The sequence below is a fragment of the Elaeis guineensis genome, chromosome 2 (genome assembly GCF_000442705.2).
Source record: "Elaeis guineensis isolate ETL-2024a chromosome 2, EG11, whole genome shotgun sequence".
NCBI classification, from domain to species: Eukaryota; Viridiplantae; Streptophyta; class Magnoliopsida; order Arecales; family Arecaceae; genus Elaeis; species Elaeis guineensis.
This window is the reverse complement of record NC_025994.2, coordinates 96,901,485-96,928,222: the sequence shown is the minus strand read 5'-3', so window position 1 is coordinate 96,928,222 and position 26,738 is coordinate 96,901,485. Positions and strand designations below refer to the sequence as shown.

The 26,738-nt window shown below is 37.0% G+C and overlaps 1 protein-coding gene across 10 annotated transcripts in view; it reads left to right on the top strand.

Annotated features, from left to right (window-relative positions):
* Window positions 1-6,719: 6,719 nt before the first annotated feature.
* LOC105052040 (tyrosyl-DNA phosphodiesterase 1) overlaps window positions 6,720-26,738 on the top strand; it is a 43,750-nt gene continuing 23,731 nt past the window's right edge. For 4 of the 10 annotated variants that reach the window (XM_029266928.2, XM_029266930.2, XM_073252301.1 and 1 more), the window contains exons 1-10: window positions 6,721-6,997; window positions 9,627-9,812; window positions 10,116-10,388; window positions 12,574-12,792; window positions 15,644-15,704; window positions 16,392-16,468; window positions 16,551-16,808; window positions 17,352-17,441; window positions 22,252-22,386; window positions 23,402-23,551. In XM_029266928.2, the coding sequence (XP_029122761.1) occupies window positions 6,983-6,997; window positions 9,627-9,812; window positions 10,116-10,388; window positions 12,574-12,792; window positions 15,644-15,704; window positions 16,392-16,468; window positions 16,551-16,808; window positions 17,352-17,441; window positions 22,252-22,386; window positions 23,402-23,551 (1,464 nt within the window). In that variant the 5' untranslated portion in view covers window positions 6,721-6,982. Of the gene's footprint in view, window positions 6,998-9,626; window positions 9,813-10,115; window positions 10,389-12,573; window positions 12,793-15,643; window positions 15,705-16,391; window positions 16,469-16,550; window positions 16,809-17,351; window positions 17,442-22,251; window positions 22,387-23,401; window positions 23,552-26,738 lie in introns of all 10 variants that reach the window. The other 6 variants (XM_010932747.4, XM_010932741.4, XM_010932734.4 and 3 more) reach the window with 4 other exon arrangements.

The window sequence follows — 26,738 nt, the reverse complement described above, 5'->3', positions numbered from 1 at the left end:
TTTAATGAAGCATAAGTCGGAATCATTTGAAATGTTCAAACTATTCTGAAATGAGGTAGAAAAATAAACTGGGAAGTGTATTAAAACTCTTCGATCTGATCGAGGAGGTGAATACCTTTCCAATGAGTTTCTGACGTATCTAGGGGAGAATGGGATTCTCTCTCAGTGGACTCCTCCTGGAACACCACAGCAAATGGTGTGTCTGAAAGGAGGAATAGGACCCTGTTAGACATGGTTCGATCCATGATGGGGTTTGCTGGTCTGTCGATCTCCCTCTGGGGATATGCGCTCGAATCGACTTGTTACCTTCTAAATAGAGTTCCGAGTAAGTCTGTAGCCAAAACGCCATATGAGATATGGATAGGACGTAAGCCAATACTCTCGCACCTTAGGGTTTGGGGGTGTCCGACTTATGTTAAACGTTTAATTACAGACAAGCTTGGACCTACGTCTGACAAGTGTAATTTTATAGGGTACCCAAAAGAGACCAAAGGGTATTATTTCTACCTTGCTGATGAGCAAAAGGTGTTTGTTAGCCTTAAGGTAATCTTTTTAGAAAAGGAGTTCCTTAGTGAAGGAACTGTTGCCTCTAAAGTCGAACTTGACGAAGTTCGACAGGTGGAAAAACCGACACATGTTACTGAACCTGAACCGGATTTGATTAGATCAGATCCGGAGCCCATTGATTATGCATCCTTAAGGCGGTCTGGTAGAGTACCACATCAACCGAACAGATACTATGGTTTCTTGGTCCGAGATGGTGATCCTGTCGAACTTGATGAAAACGATGAGGATCCGATCACCTACATGGATGCAATGCAGAGATCTGACTCTGAGAAATGGCTAGAGGCCATGAAATTCGAAATGGAGTCCATGAAGGTCAACGATGTGTGGACATTGATTGACCCACCCGAAGGAGTAAAACCCATAGGGTGTAAGTGGGTCTTCAAAAGGAAGAGGGGTGCAGACGGAAAGGTGGAGACCTATAAAGCCCGTCTGGTTGCCAAGGGATATCGTCAACGTTATGGTATAGACTATGACGAGACGTTTTCTCCTGTGGCAATGTTCAAATCCATTCGGATTATGCTTGCGATAGCTGCCCATCTGGACTATGAAATCTGGCAGATGGATGTGAAGACAGCTTTCCTAAATGGAGAGCTGGACGAAGAGGTGTATATGATACAACCTGAAGGGTTCACATCCACAGATGAGTCTAAGGTGTGCAAGCTATAGAGGTCCATTTATGGACTTAAGCAGGCATCTCGGAGTTGGAACATACGTTTTGATAGGACGATCAAAATGTATGGCTTCGTTAAGAACGGAGAAGAGCCCTGCATTTATAAGTGGGCTAATGGTCCAGTAGTAGTATTTCTTGTATTGTATGTGGATGACATTCTCTTAATCGGGAATGATGTCCCTGCATTACAGGGAATAAAGATTTGGCTATCGTCACAGTTCTCCATGAAGGATCTGGAAAAAGCTTCCTACATCCTAGGGATGAGGATCTATAGGAATAGATCCAAAAAGTTGCTTGGCTTATCCCAGTCCACGTACATTGATACTATGCTGAAAAGGTTCAGCATGGAAAATTCCAAGAAAGGCTATCTACCGATAGGCCATGGAATTTCTCTCTCGAAGAGGGATTGTCCGACAACACCTCATGAGAGAGAGCGTATGGGTAGGATTCCATATGCTTCGACAGTGGGATCTATCATGTACGCCATGACATGTACACGACCAGATGTGGCATACTCACTAGGGGTAGTGAGTAGATACCAATCTGATCCAGGAGAGAATCACTGGAAGGTTGTTAAAACCATCCTGAAGTATTTAAGAAATACTAAGGACCAGTGGCTTATATATGGTGAATCGGACTTGAGACTTATAGGGTTTACAGACTCTAGTTTTCAGTCTGATCGCGATGATAGCAAGAGTGTGTCAGGATTTATTTTTACCCTTAATGGTGGGGCTGTCTGCTGGAAGAGTTCCAAGCAGCACACTGTGGCTGATTCAGTATGCGAGGTGGAGTATATTGCTGCATCAGATGCTGCCAAAGAAGCGGTGTGACTGAGAAAATTCATCACCGAGCTCGGAGTAGCACCCTCCCTTGTTGGTCCAGTTCTGCTCTACTGCAACAGCTCTGGAGCCATTGCTCAGGCGAAGGAACCAAAGGCACACCAGCGGACGAAGCATATTCTGCACCGCTACCATCTCATCCGGGAGATCGTGGATCGAGGTGACGTCGACCTTCAGAAGATCGACGGGAAGGAGAACCTGGCCGACCCATTCACTAAAGCCATTGCGGTGAAGGAGTTCAACGACTACAAGTCGAAGATGGGTATTAGATACTGCACCGATAGGCTTTAGGCCAAGTGGGAGATTGTTGAGAATAGTGTCCCAAAGCCAATCGTCAGCCTGTTGACGGTTGTGCTCCTTTTTGTATTAGTACATAAATTATAAATAAATAAAAATTATTTTGGTATTTTTTTCATCACAAATGTTTCATCTTCTAATGAACTCCTGTATTGTGGTGAAGTCCTTAGGACTATTTAGACTCGACAAAGGAGGATTTGTCGCTTAGTCCTTAAACATGTTCGCGACCAAATGATACGTTGTTACCAAAGATGACAACGTTTATCGAGCATAGGTCGTTGTGTGCCATATGGGTTGGTTGTCCTCATAACCAAAGAGTGTGGAGATACTGGTATGGCATACAGGTGAGATGTAATGGTACATCTGCACTGAACGTGACCAACTCCGAAGCTATTTCTGCTGTCAAGATTTGTTCCGATGGGATATGGGTATAAATGTCCCTCCGATGAGACCGCCACGGTGACTTGCAAGCAACTCACTGCACTTAGGCACTGGACTACCTGAATTTCTAATTCAGTGACAGAAGGTTGCTGGGTGTAGTCAAGTACTTGACTTGTCGGTGCGTATGTCAAGATGGGATTGACCACTCCAGTTTAGGAGCTGTGTACAGTCGTATTTCAATTTAGCAAAACCTTGGCCAGGGTAGTCCTAGTGAGGAGTCACAAGACTAATTGAGTTGAGCACGATTCGGATGATATCATCAGGGTTGACAGTTTAACCCTGAGTCATCCTAAACACAGGGGTCAAAAGGGATGAATTATACGGTAACCATATTCACGTAGGTTCTGAATATTGCGATTGCGATTATTCGACCTATCCGGTCGTCGGGTACCATTGCTAGATGGTCACTTCGATTAGTACAGAAATTGGTTCCTGTGCTACCGGCTTAGGTTCGAACCTGCGGGATCACACACATTAGAGGTTCCTTTCTGATCTGATGGCTGATTATGAGTCTTATCTATCTGGGACTCTATGATTAAGAATTAGGATTCTCTGATCATGAGTTCCACACATTTTGGGTACCAAGGTCAAAATTTTGAATTGAAATTTGAACTCTTTGATCAGGGTTTCATATCGATGGTCTCTGATGCCTGATTGTCCATCGGATTTGGACTCAATATTTATGAGAGGTTTAATTAGTGATTTAATCACTAATTAACTCAATTTGATTGAGTAATTATTTTTGGATCAAGTCCAATTGAATTGGATTTAGTTTGGATTGACCCGATTAGGTTAAATGTTGACCTAATCGCTAAGGTGATTTAGTCCCTGATTTGATCAGGGGTTAGGTTTAATTAATTTCTAATTTGATTAGGATTTTATTGAGCCTAATTAAGCCTAATTATATTGGGTTTAATATGGTCTAATTGTGCTTGACCTATTTTAAACTAGGTTGGCTCAATTTGAATCAAACCACCTTGTTTTAAATTCCCTGCGACACCCAACTTCCTTGCACCCATTTGAATTCACGAGAAGAAACTTCTCGTGAAATTTTTCTCACACAAAACCTTTCCCCACGCTCTCATTTGTGCACCATATGGATGGATAAAATAATTAGTTAGCCATTCAAATTCAAAGCATGTTTGAATTTGAATGGATAACTTATCACTTGCCCTTTCATCTTTATCCATTTTGTGCGCCACATTACTTACACGAGAAAAGGTTTCTCGTGAAATATTTTTCACGCACAAAGAGCCACGCCCCTTCTCTTCTCACACCCAAAAGGATAGGGATAAGTTGGTTTTCGTTTGAATTCAAATTTGATTTGAATTCAAATGTGTAACCTCTTGTCTTTATCCTCTCACGCGGATAAGACACGTTCGATGTTGTTTTAAAAAGAGGAGAAATGTGGGACGTGCGTAGAAATTTTAAGAGAAAAACTTTGAGGCATGAGGAAGACTTCTGCACAAGGTGAAGGTCCAAAACCTTCCGAGAGAAAAAGAAAGAAAAGAGAGAAAATTGGACGCAGGGTTTTTGGTGTGTACCCTAGGGTTTCTACCTAGGGTTCGGGAAGTGAGATTGGTGTGCCACGAGTGTCGTGAGTCCACCAAATTTTAGGGAGAGATCCATCAGCCTCTCAAGCAACTGTGCAGATGATCTGGAGCATCCGAGAAGTCAGCACACATCGATCGATGGAGTTCGATCAACATCTGCCATCAAAAGGATGAAATCACGAACTAGCATTCGTGAGGAGCTGATCAGATGGGAGCTTCGTGTGGATGATCCGCAGAGGTCAGACATTTGTGTGGCTGCGACATGACGATCAGAGCCCTCCGACGGTGATCAGATTGCGGTGATCGACTATCCGCAAAAGGTGATGTGTTCTGAACACAGTACTGTAAAACGTTTACTGATTCAAATTTGAATTTCAAATTTAAATGCATGCTGTTGTATCATATTTAGATCCTAGTGTAGGGTTAATTAGTATTAATTAATAATATTAATTAATAATTCCGCTGTAAAATAGTAATTTTGAAAAAATTTTAAAATTACCATTTTGCCCCTGCACTAAATTTTTGCTTCAATTTGTACAAACGAGGTTCAAGTTCTCCTACAGGCTAATCATCTTCAGCACTATTTTTATATTCATCTTCATCATTGTTACTATCCTCATCAAGCTATTTTTTTTCCGTCTCATTTTCATTTGACTCAAAACCTCAGCTATCAGATTTATTCTAGTACTGACCCAATCATCATTCCCCATTTGAGTGTTATATCCTATACTTACTTCCACTATGGGAGAAGTCATCGTAGGACTTTGAATAATTTGATAACTAGGGCCAGTGGTATTAGAATGTTATTCTGTAAATATGGCCTCAACACCAATTGTTCGCACCAGAGGACTTGAGAAAGGTGAGAAAGGTCCAGGAATATTATCTTTTTAGGTTAAAAGTCCACTAAAGTATCCAAACATCAGTATCATCATTTGAGTAGTATTTTCATTAGTGGATACATCTTTTTTTTAATATATAATTTAATATTTCAATATTTTGGATATTTCAAAGAAAATATCAATATTTCTTAGACATCTTTATTGCTATTAATTGAAATTAAGATATACTTGTTCTGCATTAACTGTCCCGATATATTAGGAGATCTCTATCTTAATTTGATTTCATATTTTTCTCTGTCTATAAGAATACCATTGTATAATTTATCCAATAATTTTTGATGTGATAATGATAAAGACAGCCTAACTATCCGATTCACAAGCTGACTATACTGTACGTCATCTTCATCATATTTTATTATGCCATCATAATATAATAGTAGACAAACCCGAATACTAGCTATTTTCTCAAAAAATTCTATAACAGTATCAAAATTAGAATATTTAGTATTAATAATTATTTTGATAAAAAATTAAAAAATCTAGATTATCATAAATTAATGTCAAGAAAATCATCAGTATTTAATATATTCATTTGTGAATTTCATCGTCTAAATGTCATAGCAATATAGCAAACAATTATTTCATAACTAATTTTAGTAATTCAATTATCCAAAAATATAGTAAACAACGTTAATGAATACATTAATTAAGTATTCTGTGAATCTATTTTCTTGCTAAAATACCTACATCAATAAAGTACACATAATCGAATGCTATATTTATAAATAAATTAGGTAGTTGTAAGATTACCTTAGCGAGGCACGTCGCTGTGGTGTTGGGCAGCTGCATCCGTCTGGAAATAGAAAAAAGCCTCGGAAGGGGGGGGGGAGAGGGGGTCAAGGAGGAGGAGAAAAAAGCTGGAGGGGGAGAGGCGAGAGAGAGAAGGAAGAGGGCAGGAGGGGTGGCATCGGATGGGAAGAGGGCTGGGGGAAGGGGATCGGATGGGAAGAGAGGGGGAGGGGCGATTGGGAGGAAAGAAGAAGCCCAAAGGGGCAGAGGGGGTGGGCGTCGGTTGGGATGGAGACGGAAGAAGCCGGAGGGGTGGGGGGGAGTGGGCGTTGGCCCGAGGAGAGGGGGATGGCGGGGTGGGCGTCGGATCCAAAAAAGATCGATGGAGAGCACGTCGGATGGGGAAGATGCAAATGATGTGGGGTTTTATGGAGGCCCGCTTAGAAGTGCCATTCGAAATGGCGTTAATGGAGCGCCATTCTAAACGGCGTTTATAGAGGCATCATTTTGAATCACCATTTCATGGGCTACATCATTCCGCCTCGCCTCGTATCTAGAGGAGATGGGTTGATTTAACAGGAGGTAGTGTTATTTAAAATAATATTTTTTGATTGAAAAAATATTATTTTAAATGATATTTTTATTTTTTATATTATTTTGATAAATAAATTTGAAGATGCACCGTTTTATATTAAAAAGTTTTTTAACCGCATTAGATAGGTAAAGAACTCCCTGAATTGCCGAACTTTTTCTTCGGGACACCGTCACGACTTCACCGGTACCGCCCTCCGGCTTATGAAAGGAAAACGGAAACGGGCAAGGGTTTCTCCTCCCCTCGGAAGAAAGCTGGGGTTCCGCTGTTTCGACTGCAAAATGCTACGCCATTCCAAGAAAATTTGAGGCTTTTGTCCTCCGAATCTCTTCCATAGGAGTTTCTGTTGCTTCAACGATCGTTAGGGTTTTAGGAAAGAACGCTTAGTTTCCTACATGGCGGGGTCTCCGGTACTTCTTTTGTTCTTATCTCTTGCTTAGCCTTATCTGCTGCGAAGTTTTCTTGCCATTGATGTCCTCCAACTGTACCTAAGGATTGTCTCTTTTCCGCTTCTTTGAAAGATTTTCTTCATATTTCTTTCATGTTTCTTTCTTCTTGCTTTTACATTTTCCTTTATTACTGCATTTCTCCGATCTCTTGGTTAACCTTGTCTGCTGCGAACTTTTCTTGACGTTGATTCCCTCCAACTGTACCTAAAGATTGCCTCTTTTCCGCTTCTTTGAAAGATTTTGTTCATTTTTTTTAATGTTTCTTTTGCCCCTTCTTCCGATCAATCCTAAAGATTGCTTCGTTTTTGGATGATTTCTTTCATGTGTCTTTAATGCTATTTTCTTTCCTAAGTTTTGCCTTTCTTTTTTCCCCTTAGCAACAACATTTGTTTTTAATCGCTGTGATTTTTTTTCCAGGAATGGCATTAACTATGTCGGATTAATCATAAGGATAGCTTCTTTTTCACATTCTTGAGTGATTTGCTAATGTCTTATGTTAATGATCTTTTAAGTACGTTGTATTTGTGATATTTCAATATGAATAACAGAGAAAATTACCGGAAAAAAAAACTAGATTAACATCAAAACCTTCGGAGCAATCCCAAAGTTGGTTTATTTTTTGAGTTATTGGAATGATGTTAACATGTCTTTCACTCTTTCTTTCTTTCTTTTCCTTCAACGGAAACCATATGAGCTCTGTGATCCTGTGTATGTATCAATATTATGCTACTGTGTGTTTATGCAATGTGTCAATATTGACAGAGGAGATTACATGCAATGAAGATCTTTCAACAGTAAAGTCTACTGATTACTCCTGCGTGTAGCTTCTTTTTCATTTCATCGACTGTTTCGTTCTTCCACCCCCTCTTTTATTTTTATTTTTTTATGTCCACCATATGAGCACCCCTCATGATTGGATTTAGAGAATATAGCAATAAGGTCTTGGTAAGTATATCTCATGAGTAATCCTAAAGTTGGCTCTTCTTTACTTCCATGATGATATTTGCTATTCTTTTGCACTTCTATGAATGACATTCGTATAACTTTCAGGCTTCTTTCATTTTTTTTTTTTTTAAATAATGCTGAAATTTTTGCACATTAATAGTCCTAGACTGGGGATATAACCCTCGATCATTTGATAAGTTTGACTAATATCATATCCGTAAAATCAGCTACTGGTATGGTACAATCGTTGCCAGTGGCTTATAGTTTGAAAGTAACCATCAGTATGGTACGATTGTTGCTGATTGCTTATGGTCCTGAACACAACTTATAATTTGAAAGTAACCACGGGTCCATGGGTATGGTACAATTATTGCTGATATCTTATGATTCTGAACAAAATCTCAGGCAAAATTAGTTGGATGAATTTTACTAAACATGTTTCATAAATCCCACTATAGAGATTTTTTAATCAAATGCACTGATTTAATTTTGTCCACAGATCCACATCTGGGCTACCAAACTAAGCTTCCAGGCTATATGGTTTCTTAAAATTTTGTTCGATATGCAACTATAATCTAGGATTACATATTTGTGATACAAGCTAAACTTCACTGGAAATTTTACTAGACATCATACCCATTAGGGAATGCCTCCAGCAAACAATTCTGGTAGATATCTCTCCATGCTAGAGATGGCTTGGCCAATCACAAATTATCAATGTCAGGATGAGAGGCAGTCATGAAAATTTTCTCAACTTGATGCATCATACACTTAATTCCTGAAATTGACTGAAACAAAAAGGCAAAAATTGGTGAATAAGATTAAATATAGCTATAAAGATAACTATCTATCTACTAGACATCAAATTTATTGTTTTGACAAGTTTTGGTGTCAGGGAACCCCAATAGTAATATGCATCATACAAATATGCACTTCCAAATTGGTTTTTGTTATATGTGTATAAATGAAATTTGTCATGGCATTGCAACTTTATAAGATGATATTTGCTCTAGCTATATTGTCAAGATCAGAATTTTTGGAAATAATCAATCTGCAAGTCCACAATATGCATGTGTTAGAACTGAGAGTGCTGACTTGGATATATATTGTAAACTTATGGTGTATATGAGATAAGTACATAAGTAGTAGCAAAAATAATGAAGGCCCTACTTATGCAGTGATTAGATTTGTATGGGAGAGTTAGGAAGATGATGCTGTGTAAAATATAGATGGAACTTGCAAAAAGGGAGTTGAAAGTCGACCATCTGAAATAGTTTAAAGAAAAGTTTTTTTGGTTATAATGATATGAACTTGGAAAACATCATTAGCGGAATTGTGGAAGGGAATAAATGGCATAAAAATTCCTGATTGCAAATATTTTCATTGAACCCAAGGTTTACAGATGCACCTTCAGTTCATCAGAATTTTTGGATGCATGTGCATGTATTCTTTTGATTATTGCATTATGGCTTCATGTAGTTTTCATGTTAACATATGCATATGCTAACATATGCATTATAATATATTCTGTCATGTGCTTTATATGTATGCGAATGGTTGTTATATCCTACATGAGATGTGGATGACTGTTCTTTGTGAAAGTGACCAGGGATTAGGATCCTAAGAATTCTTTTGATTGTTTTAGGTGAAGATTGGCCTCTTAATTCCTCTTCAAAAGAACCTTTTGGTAGATTACTCAGTCTCGAATATACCAATTTTTCAAGGAGGTAATGTTATTGGCCGCAATAACCTTGCTATATCTGACAAGAGAGTTAGCCGCAAGCATGTCAGCTTGCATACAACAGTTGATGGCTCTGCCGAAATTGTTGTGGTATGCCCTCTATTTTTTGTAGTATATTAGCTTAAATTGCTTCTTTGCTTCTATGACTTGCGATGGGAAAAGATTGGTGATCCAGCTACATTTAATAATTATGACCTTATTACAGGTTGGGATATGAGCCATATAATTTGTAACACATTGTATCATTCTATTAGAGCTTATTTTTCTGATACTTATATGTCTATTTGCTAATTATTTGCTATTTCATTTACCCTGGGATTAAAAGTGGATAGATTTGGAACGTGTTTATTTATTCATATATTTAATATCTAGGTATTTTAAATGATGTTGCAGGAAGGACCAAATCCTGTGATTGTAAAATCTGGGGATCAAAGAAAGAAGCTCTCTACTCAAGACAAAGCTCTGATTGTTCATGGTGACATTATTGAGTTGATTCCTGGTAATTATTTATTTAAGTATGTAACAGTTGGCAGTGAGCATGCATCTTCATCAAAAACAGATTCAAGCTTCTTAAGAAAAGAAAAAAGACATAGTGTAGAGGAGAGTTCGGCTGTCAAAAGGAATCGGCATATTCTTGAAGATGAAGCTTTGGAAAGAACTTTGCTGGTCTTGTTCTAAACTTCTTTGCTTACATGTATCCGTGTTTTGGCAACATGTTGATCATTCTATTCATTTTTGAATTATTAAACTTTTTTCCAACTTATTATGGTTTTGGTTCATTTTTCATAATTCTGCCGTCATTGTTTCTGAGGGATGAAATTAAATATCATAAGCTAATATTGTCTAGACTCTTCCTGTGCATTCATATGCATATGATTTTACCCTTGTATAGATGGACTGTAGCTCAATTTTAGATGAAAAAAGATGGGAGGATAAGCTTTAAATGAAGTCTACTGGTTTGTCCCAATTAGGAAACATGCAAAGCTTGCCTATTGACAATCCGATCAAATTGTATGAGAATGTTTTTTTGTCTTTCTCAAGTCTGGTGGTTATATTGTATTCAGATTTATCAATAGAGAACTGAAATCCCAAGGCTTACGGACATATCGTAGGTTCCCTTAACATTTTCTTTTCGACACATATCTTCTTTGATATTTTTTTTCTCTGCATTGAAAAATATCATATTTTTTTCACCTTTTATTTATCTATAAGCTTTCTGTATGTTGTACCTTTTAAGTACTCAATAATTCATTTTTCTTGTTGTATGAACTTATCCTTTAATGGTCCAGTGGCCAGAACATTAAAGGCCTCTGTCTGAAGAACAAAATAAAGAAGAAAGATGCAGAACAAGAAAGAAGAGAGAAATTCAGCAAGAGGAGGGGAATATGTACAATTTAGATGTGTGACAACCTGATCCTTTCTCTGTTTACATTAGACAAGGGCATCTTTTATACATAATAAGGTGACACTTATATTCCCCCCCAAGGGAGCAGGACAAGAATATGCATACTGTACAAGTGATGCCTATAACAAGGCCTATAGGTTAGGATGCACTGTAACACTTAATGTTTTCATGACTTTTGAATAGTGCCGATTTTTCTTTCTTTTTTTTTTTTTCCCACTGAACACTTTGATACCTTATAGGTGATACTAGTTGCCGAAAGATACCTCTGCACATTGTATGATCTCATGTTAGATTTTGTCTTTTAAATCTTAGTGTATTACAAATTGTTAAAACATTTGCATTCTGCTCTTCTGCATGATTCATGTTTAAAGTGTGCCATGCATGACGAGAAAGGTGCTTAGATAAATGCTTGGTGCATATAAGCTGTGACTTGTTTCTTGCAAAGTATATTCTAGTCTTTCATGTGCGTGCACACACACACACACACACACACAATCAATGAAGATGGTCAGGAGAGGAGTACATTTTTTTCTTTTTTCTTTCTTTTCCTCATGTACATCACATGATGCCTTGACAATCTGAAATAGTGGGGGGCATGCAGGGCTAGGTTATTTGGGATTCTTTTATGGTGGGGCCCAGCTTCGTGCTTTGAGGGCGGATGCATGATGCCAGTCTCAAAGCCTTTCCCATTAAATATATTGGTAAACTGGAAATTGGTGTTCTGGGTTTGGCAGCTTAATGCACTGGTTTCTAAAAGGTTGCTATGGCATAAGTCCTCTATTCAATAGTAATGAGTGAATCATGTTAATGTGATATGACACCTTATCTGACATTTTGGTTGATATAGGCAAAGTATCTCTTTCATGTAATACTTAAATTTTCTGTCTAGAACTGGATCAATATGAATGACTTCTAATATCATGGTTAACATTGCTGATTTTTCAGCTTAAAGATCTTTGTTTTAATTTGGACTTCTGACTGCTCTATATGATCCTATTGACAGACACTATTTTACTCCTGTACATGCATAAACTGTACTTATTCCAGCGTTTACATCATGCTAATCAAAGTTCTGTTAATCTTATTAATGTCCCTCTTGTCTTATGTTCAGTTATTGGGCGCTGCTCAAGAAAAATTCCTAACATCTGATTTCTGATTGCTTGCTTTGAGGAATAAAAAGATGCAAAACATATTGATTAATAATTTTTACTTCTGTTGATGATCCTTAAGCTGATATAAATATATCATTTTATTTGCTATATTGTTCTGGTTGCTATTTTATTTTATATGGGGCATTGTGGGTTCCTTGTCTTTCATCAACTAAGGATCACCTGCAAGTGCTTTTCCAAACTTGTTGTTAATTTCCTTAAGGATAACATTTGCTTTCAGCCAATTTAGTTATTTTCATTTGAACACTCATTTCACTATTTTCTACATGTTGATCAGGACAATGACAACTTGGAACAGGATGATGTAGTGGCTATTACACCTGGTCATTCTCAGTTGAAACCACCTGAGGTTTTGGCTTCTTGTGGGAACACGGAGGCCAGTCGCCATTTTAGTGTTCCTAAGGATAGACTCTCTTTGATCTTTCGACTTATGCGAGTCCAAGGCATTCCTGCATGGGCAAATTCATGCTCAGTTGCTATTCGAGATGTGATACAGGTAAAATCAATATGTAAGAGAACAAGGCATTTTCACTTTCAATAAGTTCAGTGACATTTATTTATTGTTGTTCTACTCTAAGACTAAACACCTAATGTTACACTAAATAGGATATTGTAGATATCTAACACTAGCCAGCCAAAGAAAAAGGTGAAGATAATCTTGTACTGGATTTTTGCTATTACAAAGATATGAAATGGTTAATTTCCATTGGTACTGACATTATTAACTCAAAAACAGCTACAAATAAAAACCAGCACCTAGAGGCATCATGAGTTGACTTGCAAGAACTTCCCAACCCTTTTTTTGATGAAAAGTAGGATATACCATCTATGGTCTTGACATGATAAAAGTAGGCAGCAAGGTCCACAACATTAGTATCAGGTACCATATCGGTGTGTTACTGGTTCAGTACAGTATAGCATGGTACGGTATGCATTTTATACCGATCTCACTTTTTATCATGGTACCGCCCGGTTTTGGGTCATACGGGTTGGTACAGTATGGCATGCAGTCCTGTTTCAGGCAATACTTGGCTGTATGGGGTGTTCTGCTAGGTTGGACTGGTATCGATCGATTTGATTTGTATACTGAACTGAACATTGATATTCTACTGGTACCTTACCAAGATGGGATGCAATAAACTTTGGTAGGCAATATAAAGGAGTACATGCTCAAGTTACTGGCTTAACAATTCATTGGTGTCATATTTCTAGAAGATTCTGTTTTTATAAAACAGTTTATTTTGCCCGATCCACTATCATTGTAAAAAACTAATTAACCAAACATGCATTTGCAGTGCTTTGGCTGAGACGATCATCCAATTCTTTTCATAGTCTTGCAAAATCTGATAAGCTCACCAAGGCATAGATCTACCACTTTATTTTTGTTGATGCAGTGTGTATTGAAGAATAATGAAATTTGCTGCTAAGTTTGGTAGATGCAGTGAATCATATGCTTTTTAAGATGACTCACAACTGTAATAATATATTTGTATAGCAAGGTTCACCAAACCAATATCGGAGGTAATACCAGCCAGCAATTGGTTTGGTACATGTCTACAGTATACCTTTTCAGGGTGTATGCAAAATAGGAAGAGGGGGAGAGGGAGGAGAGAGAGGAAGTGGGAGTGAGAGAGGAAGGGAGGGAGAGGGAGAGAGAGAGGAAGAGAGACTGAGAGAGGAGGCATGCCAGAATCTAGGGAGGAGGGCCACCATGGACGGGGAGAGAGAGGTGGAGAGAGACAGAGAGAGAGAAACCTAACCAAGAGAGAGGGGAAGGGAGGGGGAGAGAGTGGAAGATGGCAAGACTTACATAGGAGCAGTGGCAGTGGTTGGTAAGGACAAGATGAGCGCGAAGCCCTTGCAAGTGAACAAGCTTGGGAGGCCTTTTGAGGCTGCATAGTGGTGGTCGGAGGAGGGTTTTTACAAACCAAGGCCGAACAGATCGGAGAGGCTGAACCATCATGGGCCAGCTTTGGTATGGGCTGAACCACCCGATTTGGGTCGGTTTGGCAATCCATGACTATGTAGTTTTGGTGAAGAGATATTGAAACTTCAAGAAATTCTTGTTAATTTCTTTTTCTCCTTAGAAGAAGGAATGTCTGTCACAGCGTGGTAGCTTGCTGGTTGCTACACTTGCAAAACAAAAGTACATTTACAGATCATGCCTACCAACTCCATTAAGAATCAATACAAATGTGCATAAGTTGTTCTTGCCTGGACTGCTGACCTCAACTGTATTGTGAATTTTTGTAACTTCCACAGCACCATTTGCCATCTAAGTTTTTTATTTTTTATTTTTATTTATTTTTTATTAATTTTTAGTGTCATTATAGTGTCAGTTGTTTTATAAATTTGACTGAACTATGCAGTTAGTTTGTGTTCAAGATAAGTAGACCCAAATGTTTTATATCATGACTGGAAATCAAACCAAAAGCAATAATTTGTTTTAGTTGGATGATTGATCTCCAAATGAACCAAATGAAATACACATTTATATGGTCTTGTCAATAAGTTTCAGCCAAAACCATTCCTTTCACGCTCTTCAGTCTTAGATATGCTTGCCTCTTATAATTGTGCAACCCTTCCAATTAAAAAGGCAGGAAAAGGATATTCTCGATATCAATTTCTTTGAAGTTGGTCTCTTCTTTATACCATCTATGCTTTCTCAAAAAGAGTATGTTGAAATTTCAAAATAGCACAATCTCTGTCTTCTTCAATAACTATGCCTTTATTACAATGTTGTTAAATGCTGCAGTTGCGTCTTTATTGTAAATAACATGTGGTGTGTGCTTCCATGAATTGTTGAAGTATTCATGTCAACCCAATTTAAGTCCTTGCCACTTTGATCCAAGCTCCATTTTATTGCTGAATTCCTTTTTTCACCTTAAAGGACATTTGCTATATAATGGAACAGGGATAATGCAATTGAATGTCATGATTTGGTTTGCTACTGATTATCATATTATATCTTAATTATATTGGTGAATATACTTGTAGTTGAAGAACCAATGTTTCGTAGATGGACCATATCTTGAAGTCACTTCGGAATGATTTTTGTGAAAGTTGAGAAAATCATATAGAAAAAAAAAATTATTAGATCTTGTCAGGATGTCAGATGTCTTTTGGTGTTCTGGAGATACAGTTTCTTAACTGCTAGCCATTTATGTAAACTAACATTTTTTTGGTCCTTTAATTCATTGAGCAATTTGGTAGTGGGTGGAATTATAGGAATAATATAGCTGGGGCGTCATACCTTGACTCATGTTCGACTTTTTGTTCCATCATGGATCACCTAGTTGGACTCAGAAATGAATTCAACTTTTTAATCTTGTTTTATGTATTAGTAGGGGAACGTGCTTGTTGCTGTCTTGTCAAATTACATGGTGGACATTGATTGGTTGATGTCTGGTAAGTTCAACATTATAGTAATTACACTTTTTTTAATTATAAATTGGCTTATGCATTACCTATTTTTTAACTTCTTACATTGCTTATGATTCTTTCCTTCAACTTATTTGCTCCTTGATGGGGTAATACTGCATATATGCTATGAATCATTAAATGCAAATTGTTCCTTAGGCCGAATTACCAATCAGAAGGTTTAGTTTGTATGAATTGCCATTGGTTTCATACCAAAAATTTGAAAGAAGTAAAATGCCTGTGTAAGGTGCTGTTTATATATATTGTGAGGATGGTGTTAAAAATATTATGATGCAATACTTATATCATATGATTATTTCTTTTAAGATCAAGAGTTTCCATGTGATATTAAGGTGGAAATGGCTGAAATCTGATACTGCCAATATGGTGCAAATGTACCATTAGCTAAACTGATGCGATACTTGAGACTAACTGACATTTTAATTCCAAACATTCCTTTGGTGCTTTTAGGGCATGTACCTCCAACACGTGCATTATAGGTTCTCCTTGAGAACATATGTTTTCTCATATTTCTGTCATTTGAAACTCTGAGATCCATACTTATTGGGGCTTTTGGTTTCATTCCAGTATTCCAAGTCATAATTTTTATTCTCCTGTGTGGACACTTTCTTGCCAAGCATGTAGTTTAAGAATCCACGTTTTCATATTTTGCAGGATGTCCAGATTTGAGGAAAATCCCTCACGTGCTTGTCATTCATGGAGAAAGTGGTGCTACAGTTGACCATTTGAAAGTACCTATGATTACATACCATCCTTTTGATTTTCATTTCCTTATTAGCAATATTTATATACTTTTGTTCATGGGATTAACAGAAAAATAGACCTGCAAATTGGATCCTTCACAAGCCCCCACTTCCTATTTCATATGGAACACACCATTCCAAAGCTATGCTTCTTGTATATCCTCAAGGTGTACGTGTTGTTGTACACACTGCAAATCTAATCTATGTTGACTGGAACAACAAAACCCAAGGTTTATGGATGCAAGATTTTCCATGGAAAGATCAACAGAATTTGAACAAAGGGTCTTCATTTGAAAATGACCTGGTTGATTATCTCAACGCGCTAAAGGTATGTTGTTTCTCCTTTTCCACACAAGCAAACACATGAAAAGGACTCACTGCAGGTGTATAAACATGCAAGGATATGCAGGTGTATAAACACGCAAGGATATGCACATGCACTCATAGTTGCACAAACATTAGCTTACAAAGTGCTTTGGGCACTATGGAGTCCACCTAGTTGTTGCCTAGGATTCTTCTTGTCTCTGCATGCTGACCTTTACTGACTTAATTGGTTGCAAATAGTATATACTTCTGGTTGTATTGCATAAGAAATTTCCACTTTTTGTTAGGATAACTTTTTTCAGACATTGAAACCCCATCTGTTATTTTTTCTCCACGTCTTCTAATTTCGTCGTGTGAACATCATTGGGCACATAATGTTTTTTGAATTCAGATTATTCAGATTGCTATTTTCATATAATTTTCCTCATATAACATCTCTGGCCTGGAGCATTCTACTTGTAACATATCTTTGTTTGTCTTCCTTGATTTACTAAATTAAGCTGAAATGTTTCAAGCAAACTAATTAGTTCCACCAATAAATATGCAGTGGCCTGAATTTAATGTCCATCTGCCTGTGGTTGGCAATGTTAACATCAATCCTTCCTTCTTCAAAAATTTTGATTATAGCAGCTCAAAGGTATCCTCCCATTTTTCATTCTGTAGATCTAAATTTTCATAAACTACTTTCTTGGTGTTCTGAGTTGCTTGTAGCTTCGCTATTCTAAGCATTTCCATTTGAACCTATATCCGCAAATTGGTTAATGACATGATTTTGTTTATAATGCATTTCTGGATGTTAATTGTTTAGTGCTTTTTCACTTTTGCTCCTATGTTGCTGGTATCATCAAAAAAATCTTTTGCATTGTAGTGATGGAATGCTAGCTTTTCTTTTTTATTTGGGTCAAATCAAAATTTAATATGAATATTAATGTTTGTATCATGTTGAGAATTTACATGCTAGTTAATTCTTGCACCTGATTTCTTTCTCTGTACTCATGATGTTCGTATCATAATTCATAATTTGGAAATTTTTCAAATTCAATCCGCCGAAAGATTTCGACTGTGGATGTTGGCGGTTGGGCTGTACCAAATAGCACTATTTTTTTTCCTATATTTTAAAAATTGTTGGCTGCTATGCATCCTGTGCTTGGTTCCTGTACTGGCCTGGCACAGGCCAGCACCTGAAACCTTGATTTATCATTTCTGGGTCGACTAGCAGTCTGCTTTGTAATGTCCTCTTAATTTTCTGGTTGCAACTTATTGAACCAGTTTTAATGTCCTTTTTGTTTTAGCAGATCTTGTTTCCAATACATTATAATGTTTATTGATAGATATGCAGTATTGCAGTATCTGCTGTTTCAGCAATTCTTGAAAATAACTTGTGTATTTGTAACTAAATGCGGTGCAAATGTGCTATTTCTCCTTCAGCACAACTTCTTACTTTTTTTTAATCAAGGAATACATGCTTCAAATGCTTTTTGATTTATTAATAGAAGAGGATGTTTTAGGGTATTCTAGTTATTTGTATTTACTTGATTGTTATGAAGGATATGACAACATTAAATATGTTCATGAATATTTAGTGCAGTGGCTATGTGTGTCAATTAAAATCATGAAATCTTGGTGTCTGCAGTTTGAGATCATTTAAAAATCACACCTTTCAAATATATGTTTGTGAAGTAAAATATCATCTTAGATTAGGTGAACAGAATTGGTACTGAGAAAAAAAAAACATCACTGTAGTTGCTTGGTTGAATTGTTGCATTACATTAACACATGATTTTGCGAAGTAGATAATCAAGAAGCAAGCAATCGAGGGTTCATAAACCATTGGGTCCTGGAGTTGTCTAAGACAACAGTGAGCATAATCACTATAGATGCTTTCAGAATTTGATTTTTGCTTGGTTCTAAATCTTAACCTCTTGGATATAAAACATTATAATAACCAACAAAAACATTATGACATCATATATCTTGCTCCCTGATTGTTTTTTCTGCTTCTAAAGGACAGTGATTGCTATTTTAAATTAATTCCCATCCTGGCTGTCTTACGCTTTCTTGTTTCTTGACTCTTCATGGCATAGCTAAGTCTCATTCAAAGACTTTTTATGTTGAACATACCTATGTCATTTTCATCTGATCCCTGCCACACTTTTATAAATGAAGTAACTTCACTTCATGTGTCGTATTCCCTTCTAACCTTTCATGCCTAGGCCCTCATGGTGCCAACTTCATTCATAGTGCCAGGTTCACGTCTGTAAAGCATGTGCAGTCACTTAGTCTGGACATACCTTTCCACAATGTTATCTTGTGCCTAAATCCGCATAATATCATTGTTCATCACTCCATTTTCTTTGATTTTTTTTTTAAATATTTAAGTAAGCTAAAATTTCAGAGGGAATATCCTTTGCGTTCATATGTTTTCTTTCTTTTCTACGTCTACTATGTTCAACTTCATAGGGAAGTGGGATGGGTTTGATACTTCTTATTAAGTAAACACTCTATTAGCTGCAAACTTAGCACCTCTCAAATATTTTTTGATTCATCGTCAACAAATGCATTGAGACATAGGATGCGTTTGATGTTGCTGAGAAGAAGTCCTTTTATGACTTCTAAGGTAAAATAATTGCTTTTGTAAAGAATAAATATTTAGTTATGTAACTTGAGATGTGCTTATCATTTGAACGTAAGCCAAGAACTGGCTGTTAGGAGAAGCTAGAAAAAAAAATCATCTAGGCTTGTATAATTTGCTCCATGTTTTGTTTTCTTGATGATCCAAGCCAAGAAACTGACACTTTTTTGGTTCCTTCCTCACCCCCATGTAAGGCAATTTTTAGGTTTGAAAAATCTTAGATTGGTGATTCCAACCAGTTTTAAGCCCAAGTAAATCATATATATAAATCTATAAGTTAGATGCTGGTCCCAAACAAAGTTTCATTTGGGTCTACTAAACTAGAGGGGAGCCTTCCTCCTCGACATTGCTCCATAGTTTGGGCTGGACCCATATGGTTTGGCATTGACCCAACCCTAGCTCAAGCTAGACCAAAAACCTGACTTTGACCAAAGAACTAGATGGTTGGATTTTGAGATGAAAAAATGAATGTAGATCAAATGGGGTTCTCTTCTGGTTAGGTTGGACTGAAATATGATCAAACACGACACTTATATATATAATAATAGACTAGAAAAAAAAACAATTCTGTATTATGGGAACACCAGAGACCAAATGCTCAAAATTGTGCTTCTTCTGTAATAACTAAATGGATTTTGAGATGAAATACTGACTGTAGATCAAGTTAAGGATTTGTTGGACTGCAATGTGATCAAACACATTCCCACGAATGTGCATTACTAATAGACTAGAAAAGAAATAATTCTTCATTATGAATTCCAGATGCCAAATGCACGAAAGTTCTTCTTATGTAATAACTTTCATGAAAGTGCTTCCTTTAATGACTTGTGAAAAGCAGAAGCAACTTCAAATGTACCCTTAATGTTAGATCTTGTTGTAGGCTACCAGATTTCAAATGCACAAAGTAGTGCTTCTTATGTAATACATTCATGAAAGTGCTTCCTTGTAATGACTTTTAAAAAGCAGGAACAACTTCAAATGCACCCTTGAATATTAGACCTTGTTGTAGGCTCAATGCAATATAAATGCATTTACTACTCGTCACTGCTTCTGCATGCATATCCTTGCGGGCCTTTATACACACCTTTAGGTTACCTCTCTCACTAACGTGGTTCATACTTCTCATTAGCACTCTTGTCACATGCCTTGGCCAAAAGGCCCAAAACCTTAAACTTTGCAGGGATATTTACATTTTCATGTAATCTTTCTGTCAATTGCTTGAGAAAGTATTGTTAAACAAAGCGTTAAACTGAATTAGTTGACAGAATTTGTTCTCATCTGTTTTATTATTATAACAGCTGCCCCTTCTGAGTTATGACTTCATAGATTATTGTACTTTATCACCACCTTGGTGCAGTAAATGCTACTGTTGATGATTTCTGTACTATCTATGGAACATCATGCATTGGATGGGCAGCACATAACATTTTCAAACCAGATATGGGCATTTTCAGTAGTGTTCATTCACATGGAAGTTTTCATAGCATCTAGGTACTTGACCTAGCCACTTAATCCTAATATACCATGTTGATCCATGACAAACATGTGTATGGGATATGTGCCCCAGATGGAAGTTTAAAGATTGGAGAAGCCTCTGCTTCCAAGGAAGAGGAATCCCGGTTGTGGTGGCGGGGGGTGGTGGGGGTGAGGACGTACCTAAGATAAGGATGCTGGTCGTGGATGTAGGAAGCTGGTGGATAAGCTGGGTTAGCGACTGAGGCTGGTGGCATTAGGAGTAGTGAAAGAATGGAATTTGGGTTTGGACTATTTAACTTGCATTCAGGCACTTGAAATATACATGTTTTTTTTTTCTTTTTCATTAAAGAGGAGAACATTGGTGGGTGATACAGTTCAATCAATCGAAGTACTGATATTTGATTTTGGAATATAAACTTAACTCCCCACTCCCTGGTTTTCATGCCACTTTACAATTAGGTCTTGTTGACAAAAAGAAACGTAATTCAGATCTCTTTTTTTCATGGTCATTTAACTTTTAGTCCCCAGCCTGTATATAAAAAATAAAACAAATCTGCAGAAGGCAGGCTTAAGTTTAAAACATTATAAGTATGTATACAGTGAGAGGAAAGTTTGTATAAATTAGACACTGAAGACTAAATTAAAAGAAAGCCATGCCCTTTAGGAATTGATGATGTACAGCATATCCATGTACCCTCAATCAAATTTTGTATTCTTTTTAGTGGAGTCTGTGTATCCTAACATTGGAGGATGTAAAGGATCCAACACCTAGAGTGGTACCCACATCCAGCACAGGTGCGTAAACCCAAGAAAGATAGTATCTTGCCCTTATGTCCTTGTAGCTTGCAATTGGGTGTCATGATACATCTCCAATTAGTTATCATCTTCCTTATTTCCATATTTTCTTATGTAAGGTATTGATTGTAATATCATATGTTCTCCCAAGAATTTTTTTCCCTCATACCGAGTTTATGTTTCATTTGTTCCTATACCTTTTGCATGCCTTGGGAAATTCTCAAGTTATTTGTCATAAAAATGCATGCTTTAACTGTAATTATGGTCCATCTAGATTTATTCCTCAATTAGTATTTCCTTTTTAGACACTACTAAAATGACCTTTTGATTCTTTAATTTGATTATATTGAATTATGCTAACTGATACAGCCTCTTGGATTATGGATTATTTAAAGCTTTTGGTGCTTGATGTGATTTTTTTTTTTTTGCATGTTTTATTGTGTAAAATGAGATATTCTGTATTTAGATTATTACTGTTGAACTTAGCATGTCTGTTGGAATGGTTAATCTTATGTTTTTTGCCTCATAACTTTTAAACTATTAGGTTAGGCTGATTGCATCTGTTCCTGGATATCATAAGGGTACCAACTTGAAAAACTGGGGCCATATGAAATTGCGAGGTGTCCTTGAAGAATGTATATTTGACAAAGAATTTTGTAAATCCCCGCTTGTTTACCAGGTATTGGTGGGTTAATTTTTCACCTTTCTGAGCATATTTTTTTATTGTAACATTATGTTGTTTGTATACATTGAATTGGAAACCTGCAGCTAGATACTTTGCCTCTCTAACAGAGTGCAGATATATCATATACCTTGAGCATGGATAGACTTCTAAGATTTTACGTTGACATTTCCAAGAACTTCCTAGATAGCTTAACTTTACTGGAATTGCATTAGATTTTAGCATAAATTAGATTTTAGCATGATGGATCCTTAGCAGTTTGTTTCTGAATCTCTTAAACCTGCTGTAGCAAATATCTTAGAGATAACATACAGACAGCCCAAATTTATCCATACTTTGATAGAGATTGATTTGATTATTTCCATCGATGCCTGAACATGACTCCTGGTGATGCTGGGTTTTGGGAACACAGAGGTTAATTTATTGAATGTTGAAATTAATGTTGTTTACATGTGGGCTTGGTAAAAAAATATTCATTCTGCTATTGATCGGACTATACTTATACAGTTGGTGAAATAGTTCATTTGAATTTTTGAAAAATTAACGATAGATACATTGATATTACAGGAACTGGACCTGAACTATGATGATGGCATAGATAATGGAAAGATGGTGTTACTTTAGATTTGGCACATCTCTTTCATTCTAGAAATGCTTACAGCTTTTGTTGATTTGTATTGAATTACATGACTTCCTGCTTTTAGACACTATAAGTAAGAAATATTATTTAAATCAAACCTCAGACCAGTGAAATATATCCTCTCACTGGTGAAAAGAATCACTAACCTATTTTTCACTGCTTTTGTATGATTCTTATACTTCAAATTTAGGGCATCAGACGTCATGATATAATGATAGTGTAACTACTTCCAAACACTAACTCTGGTCTCGTTACTAATATTCTGTTCTCCTGCTATAGCACCATTCATCCTAATTCGTGTAGTAACTTGAATTTCTTATGAGTTAATTTACGGTATTCCTGGTGTAAAATGTAACTTGTAAGTTGTTGCAGTTTTCTTCCCTTGGTTCATTGGATGAGAGGTGGTTAGCTGAGTTAGCAGTGTCTATGTCATCTGGCATTTTAAATGACGGATCACCTCTGGGTTCAGGAAAACCGCTTATCATCTGGCCAACCGTGGAGGATGTTAGATGCTCCCTAGAGGTATTATGTTAAACTGTATCAAGAATATTTATCAATCCAGCCCTCCATTGTTTTGCTATGACTTGTTTGTTCGTTACTCTGACTGCATTTTTTGCTGCTGCTGCTTCTACTGTTACTGGTGTCACATGTTCTCCACTACCACCATTATTGTTATGCTTGTCTTTTTTGAGCTACCTACTAGGAGTTAGGGGTTCAGTACATCAATTTATACTCTTCCTGTCTGTAGAAATGACTGAAAAAATACACAAAAGCCATGAGGCATGAAGCTAGAACTCTAGTGGTTGTTTAATTTACAATTTTTCCCCTTTTTTTGTAATAGCAGTTGTTGCTTTTTTTTCTTTGTTTCATATGAATTCTCTTCTATATTGGTGTAATTTGACAAATTTTACATTTGATTTTGCTATGTCAAAAATCAAAATCAATTAATGATGCTTTTAGTTGGCTGTGATCCTTTATGCACTCTTTTTCTCAATTAAGTCAATGGGTAAATTGTAGTTGAAATTTCAAAAACTGTCTATCTGTTACTTTGTGTCCTTTTTTATGTTTGAAGATTGTTCTAATCTTTGTAGGTTTCTCATTTTGCTCTCTTTAGGTTTCTCATTAAATATTCTTGCAGTATTTTACAACCAAAAGTTTGTCCTAATCTTATCCTAATACAAATCACTATGGTTATAATATCTGTTCAATTCAGTTTGCATGAAATTTTATGTTATTTTTGCAATTTTCAAACAGTTGTCTTTGGAACCTAGAGAGTGAGCCTTGGCACAATGGTGAGGACCGTAAGGTTGTTCTATTGTGACCTGGATGTCACGAGTTAAAAACATGGAAACAGCCTCTCTTCATGTGGAGGTAAGGCTGCATACATATGACCCTTCCCAAACCCCACAATGGTGGGAGCTCGTACACTAGGCCGCCCCCTATTGTCTCTGAAATCTTGATTATTTTGTCTTTGAGTTTTATTCTTGATGCAAATCACTCGTAATAGAAGTTATTTCATCTATTCTGATGAAATGTTTGATGTTACTTTTTCTAGGGCAAAGGATCATATTATCATTTGTAAATAATGTTAGATGGTGGATCCAAATATACTTCATATCTGCAGCAAAGTGATAACGGATCTCCTTAGATGAGAATAGGGTGACGACAAAGTGGAAGAAAATTGATAAAGAAACTTGATTGAACTGCTAAATGGATGAAAATTAACTGAGAGAAGCGAGGAAGATGGAGAAGAAGAGATATGGGAGGTCTCTCTGCTTGATAGAAATGACCAAATTTCCCCCGACAGGAATGTGGTGGTTAGCAATGTGCCATTGAAAATGTTTAGCCAAATACAGTAGGCTCAAACACTTGGGTCCCAGTTGGTCTGGCGATAGAAAAATTTAAATATCAGTTTTTGTTCAAGCTGGGACAGATATTCCATTGGGTTAAGGTGCAGCTAGTGCCATTTACAACCTACTTGAATGCAGAAGCAGATTATATAATCTCAATCCTATTTGAAGAGATCAACATGCGAGCAAATGCATAGGTAAGCTAGTGATTAGGATGCATAAGTTAAAACTTTAGATATGAAAGGCATGCATATGAAACCGACAGAGTCATCTGATGACATAAATAAGCAATTAAAATTTATTAATCCAAAAATTAACAATTTCAGAGATGTATTAGAGGAGAACTTAGAAGCTTTGAAATCATTGATTGATGTTATCTTGAATTTGAAGCTACAACATTATCTCCAGAGCCTGTCCTCATCAGATCCACTGGGTAAAACTCAGCAACAAAACTTCCATATCTTATCTTTCTGCTGCAGAACCAAACATGACACGGAACAGGACGTATGGACGTGAGAAGGGCTTATAAGTTCTAATAGGTGGCCGAAGGAATTTAGGGATTGACAGTAGATCAGATCTGTTGTGGTTGGACTGGAATTGAGACTGAATTGGTTTGAAGGAAAGGGCTACTTCAGATTTTAAGTTCTGTAGCTGTTGAGGATCAACTAAAGCTTGTTGCACAGTTTTTTAAAGAGGACTTGGTGAGCAGCTGATAATATTTGCTGTCACTACATATTAATCTGAAGCTGAACTGATTGATGACTGGGTTTTGCCAGTCCTAATGTATGGCTGCTGTTAGGTTTTTGGAGTGGACAAGGTTTCAGGTTTGTGGATAGGTTGGCTTGAATTGGATATAAAGAAAAATTAATGGAAAAAGAAAAGAAAAGAAATAGATAAAAGATGAAAGTTTTGATCTGACAATAATATTGGAAGATTTGCTCTTCCTAAGTCCTTACACCCATCTAACCCCTCAGCTGCAAGGGGGCGCATTTGTAGATTGAAGTCAGGCAATCATCCATAAAAGTCTGGAGGGAATGTTGTTGCGTCTACTCTTTTTTTTTTTTCTAAACAGAAGTTTGTCTGGGTGAGGTTGGGATTCGGACCCCACTGGCATCCAACACCCAATTACCTTATGAGCTCAACTAGTTGCAACCACTCCGATTTGATAATTTCAGTAGACCTCCTAGTAAAGCAGGAAACAAATAAGGGCTTGATTGGGAAATCCAGTAGGATTGTGCTCGATAATCCTACTGGATTTCCTGTTGGATTATGGATTACACAGTCTATTTAAGCAAAGGCCCATATCAGCTTGATCCCTTTCCAACCCAAATCCTGTGGGAGGAAAAAAAAGACCTCCATAGGTCTTTTTTTTATCCTACGGTCCAATAGACCTATAGATGGGATTTAGATGAAGACCAGGACGTGCAGCATTCGCCGTATCGCCCCATACTATACCGGTATATCTAACCGCCCTGTAATGACCAACCTTACCATATCGTACTGCATACTGATATTATTGTGGGATTTCACTGGTACATGGTTCAGTACCGAGATGGCTAACCTTGAGGATGGGTCTTTAGAAAAAAAGGAGCTGCGCAGGCTAACGGGCTCGATTCCTATCGAAAATCCAGCCCATCCTGTTTGATTTCTGAAACAGGTCCTAAAAGGTTTATTGTGATATATTTAACTTCCTATTTGAAGATTCTTGGAAATCAATCCATAGCAATAAGGAGTGATTAAAAATGAACTAAGTTTGAGTTGTAATTCTAAAAGCCTTCAAACCACAATCCAAAGTCATCCTTCTGCAGGTTTTGGTTGTTTCTTCTGAAACTAAGTGTAAACTTGAAGGCATCATTAGT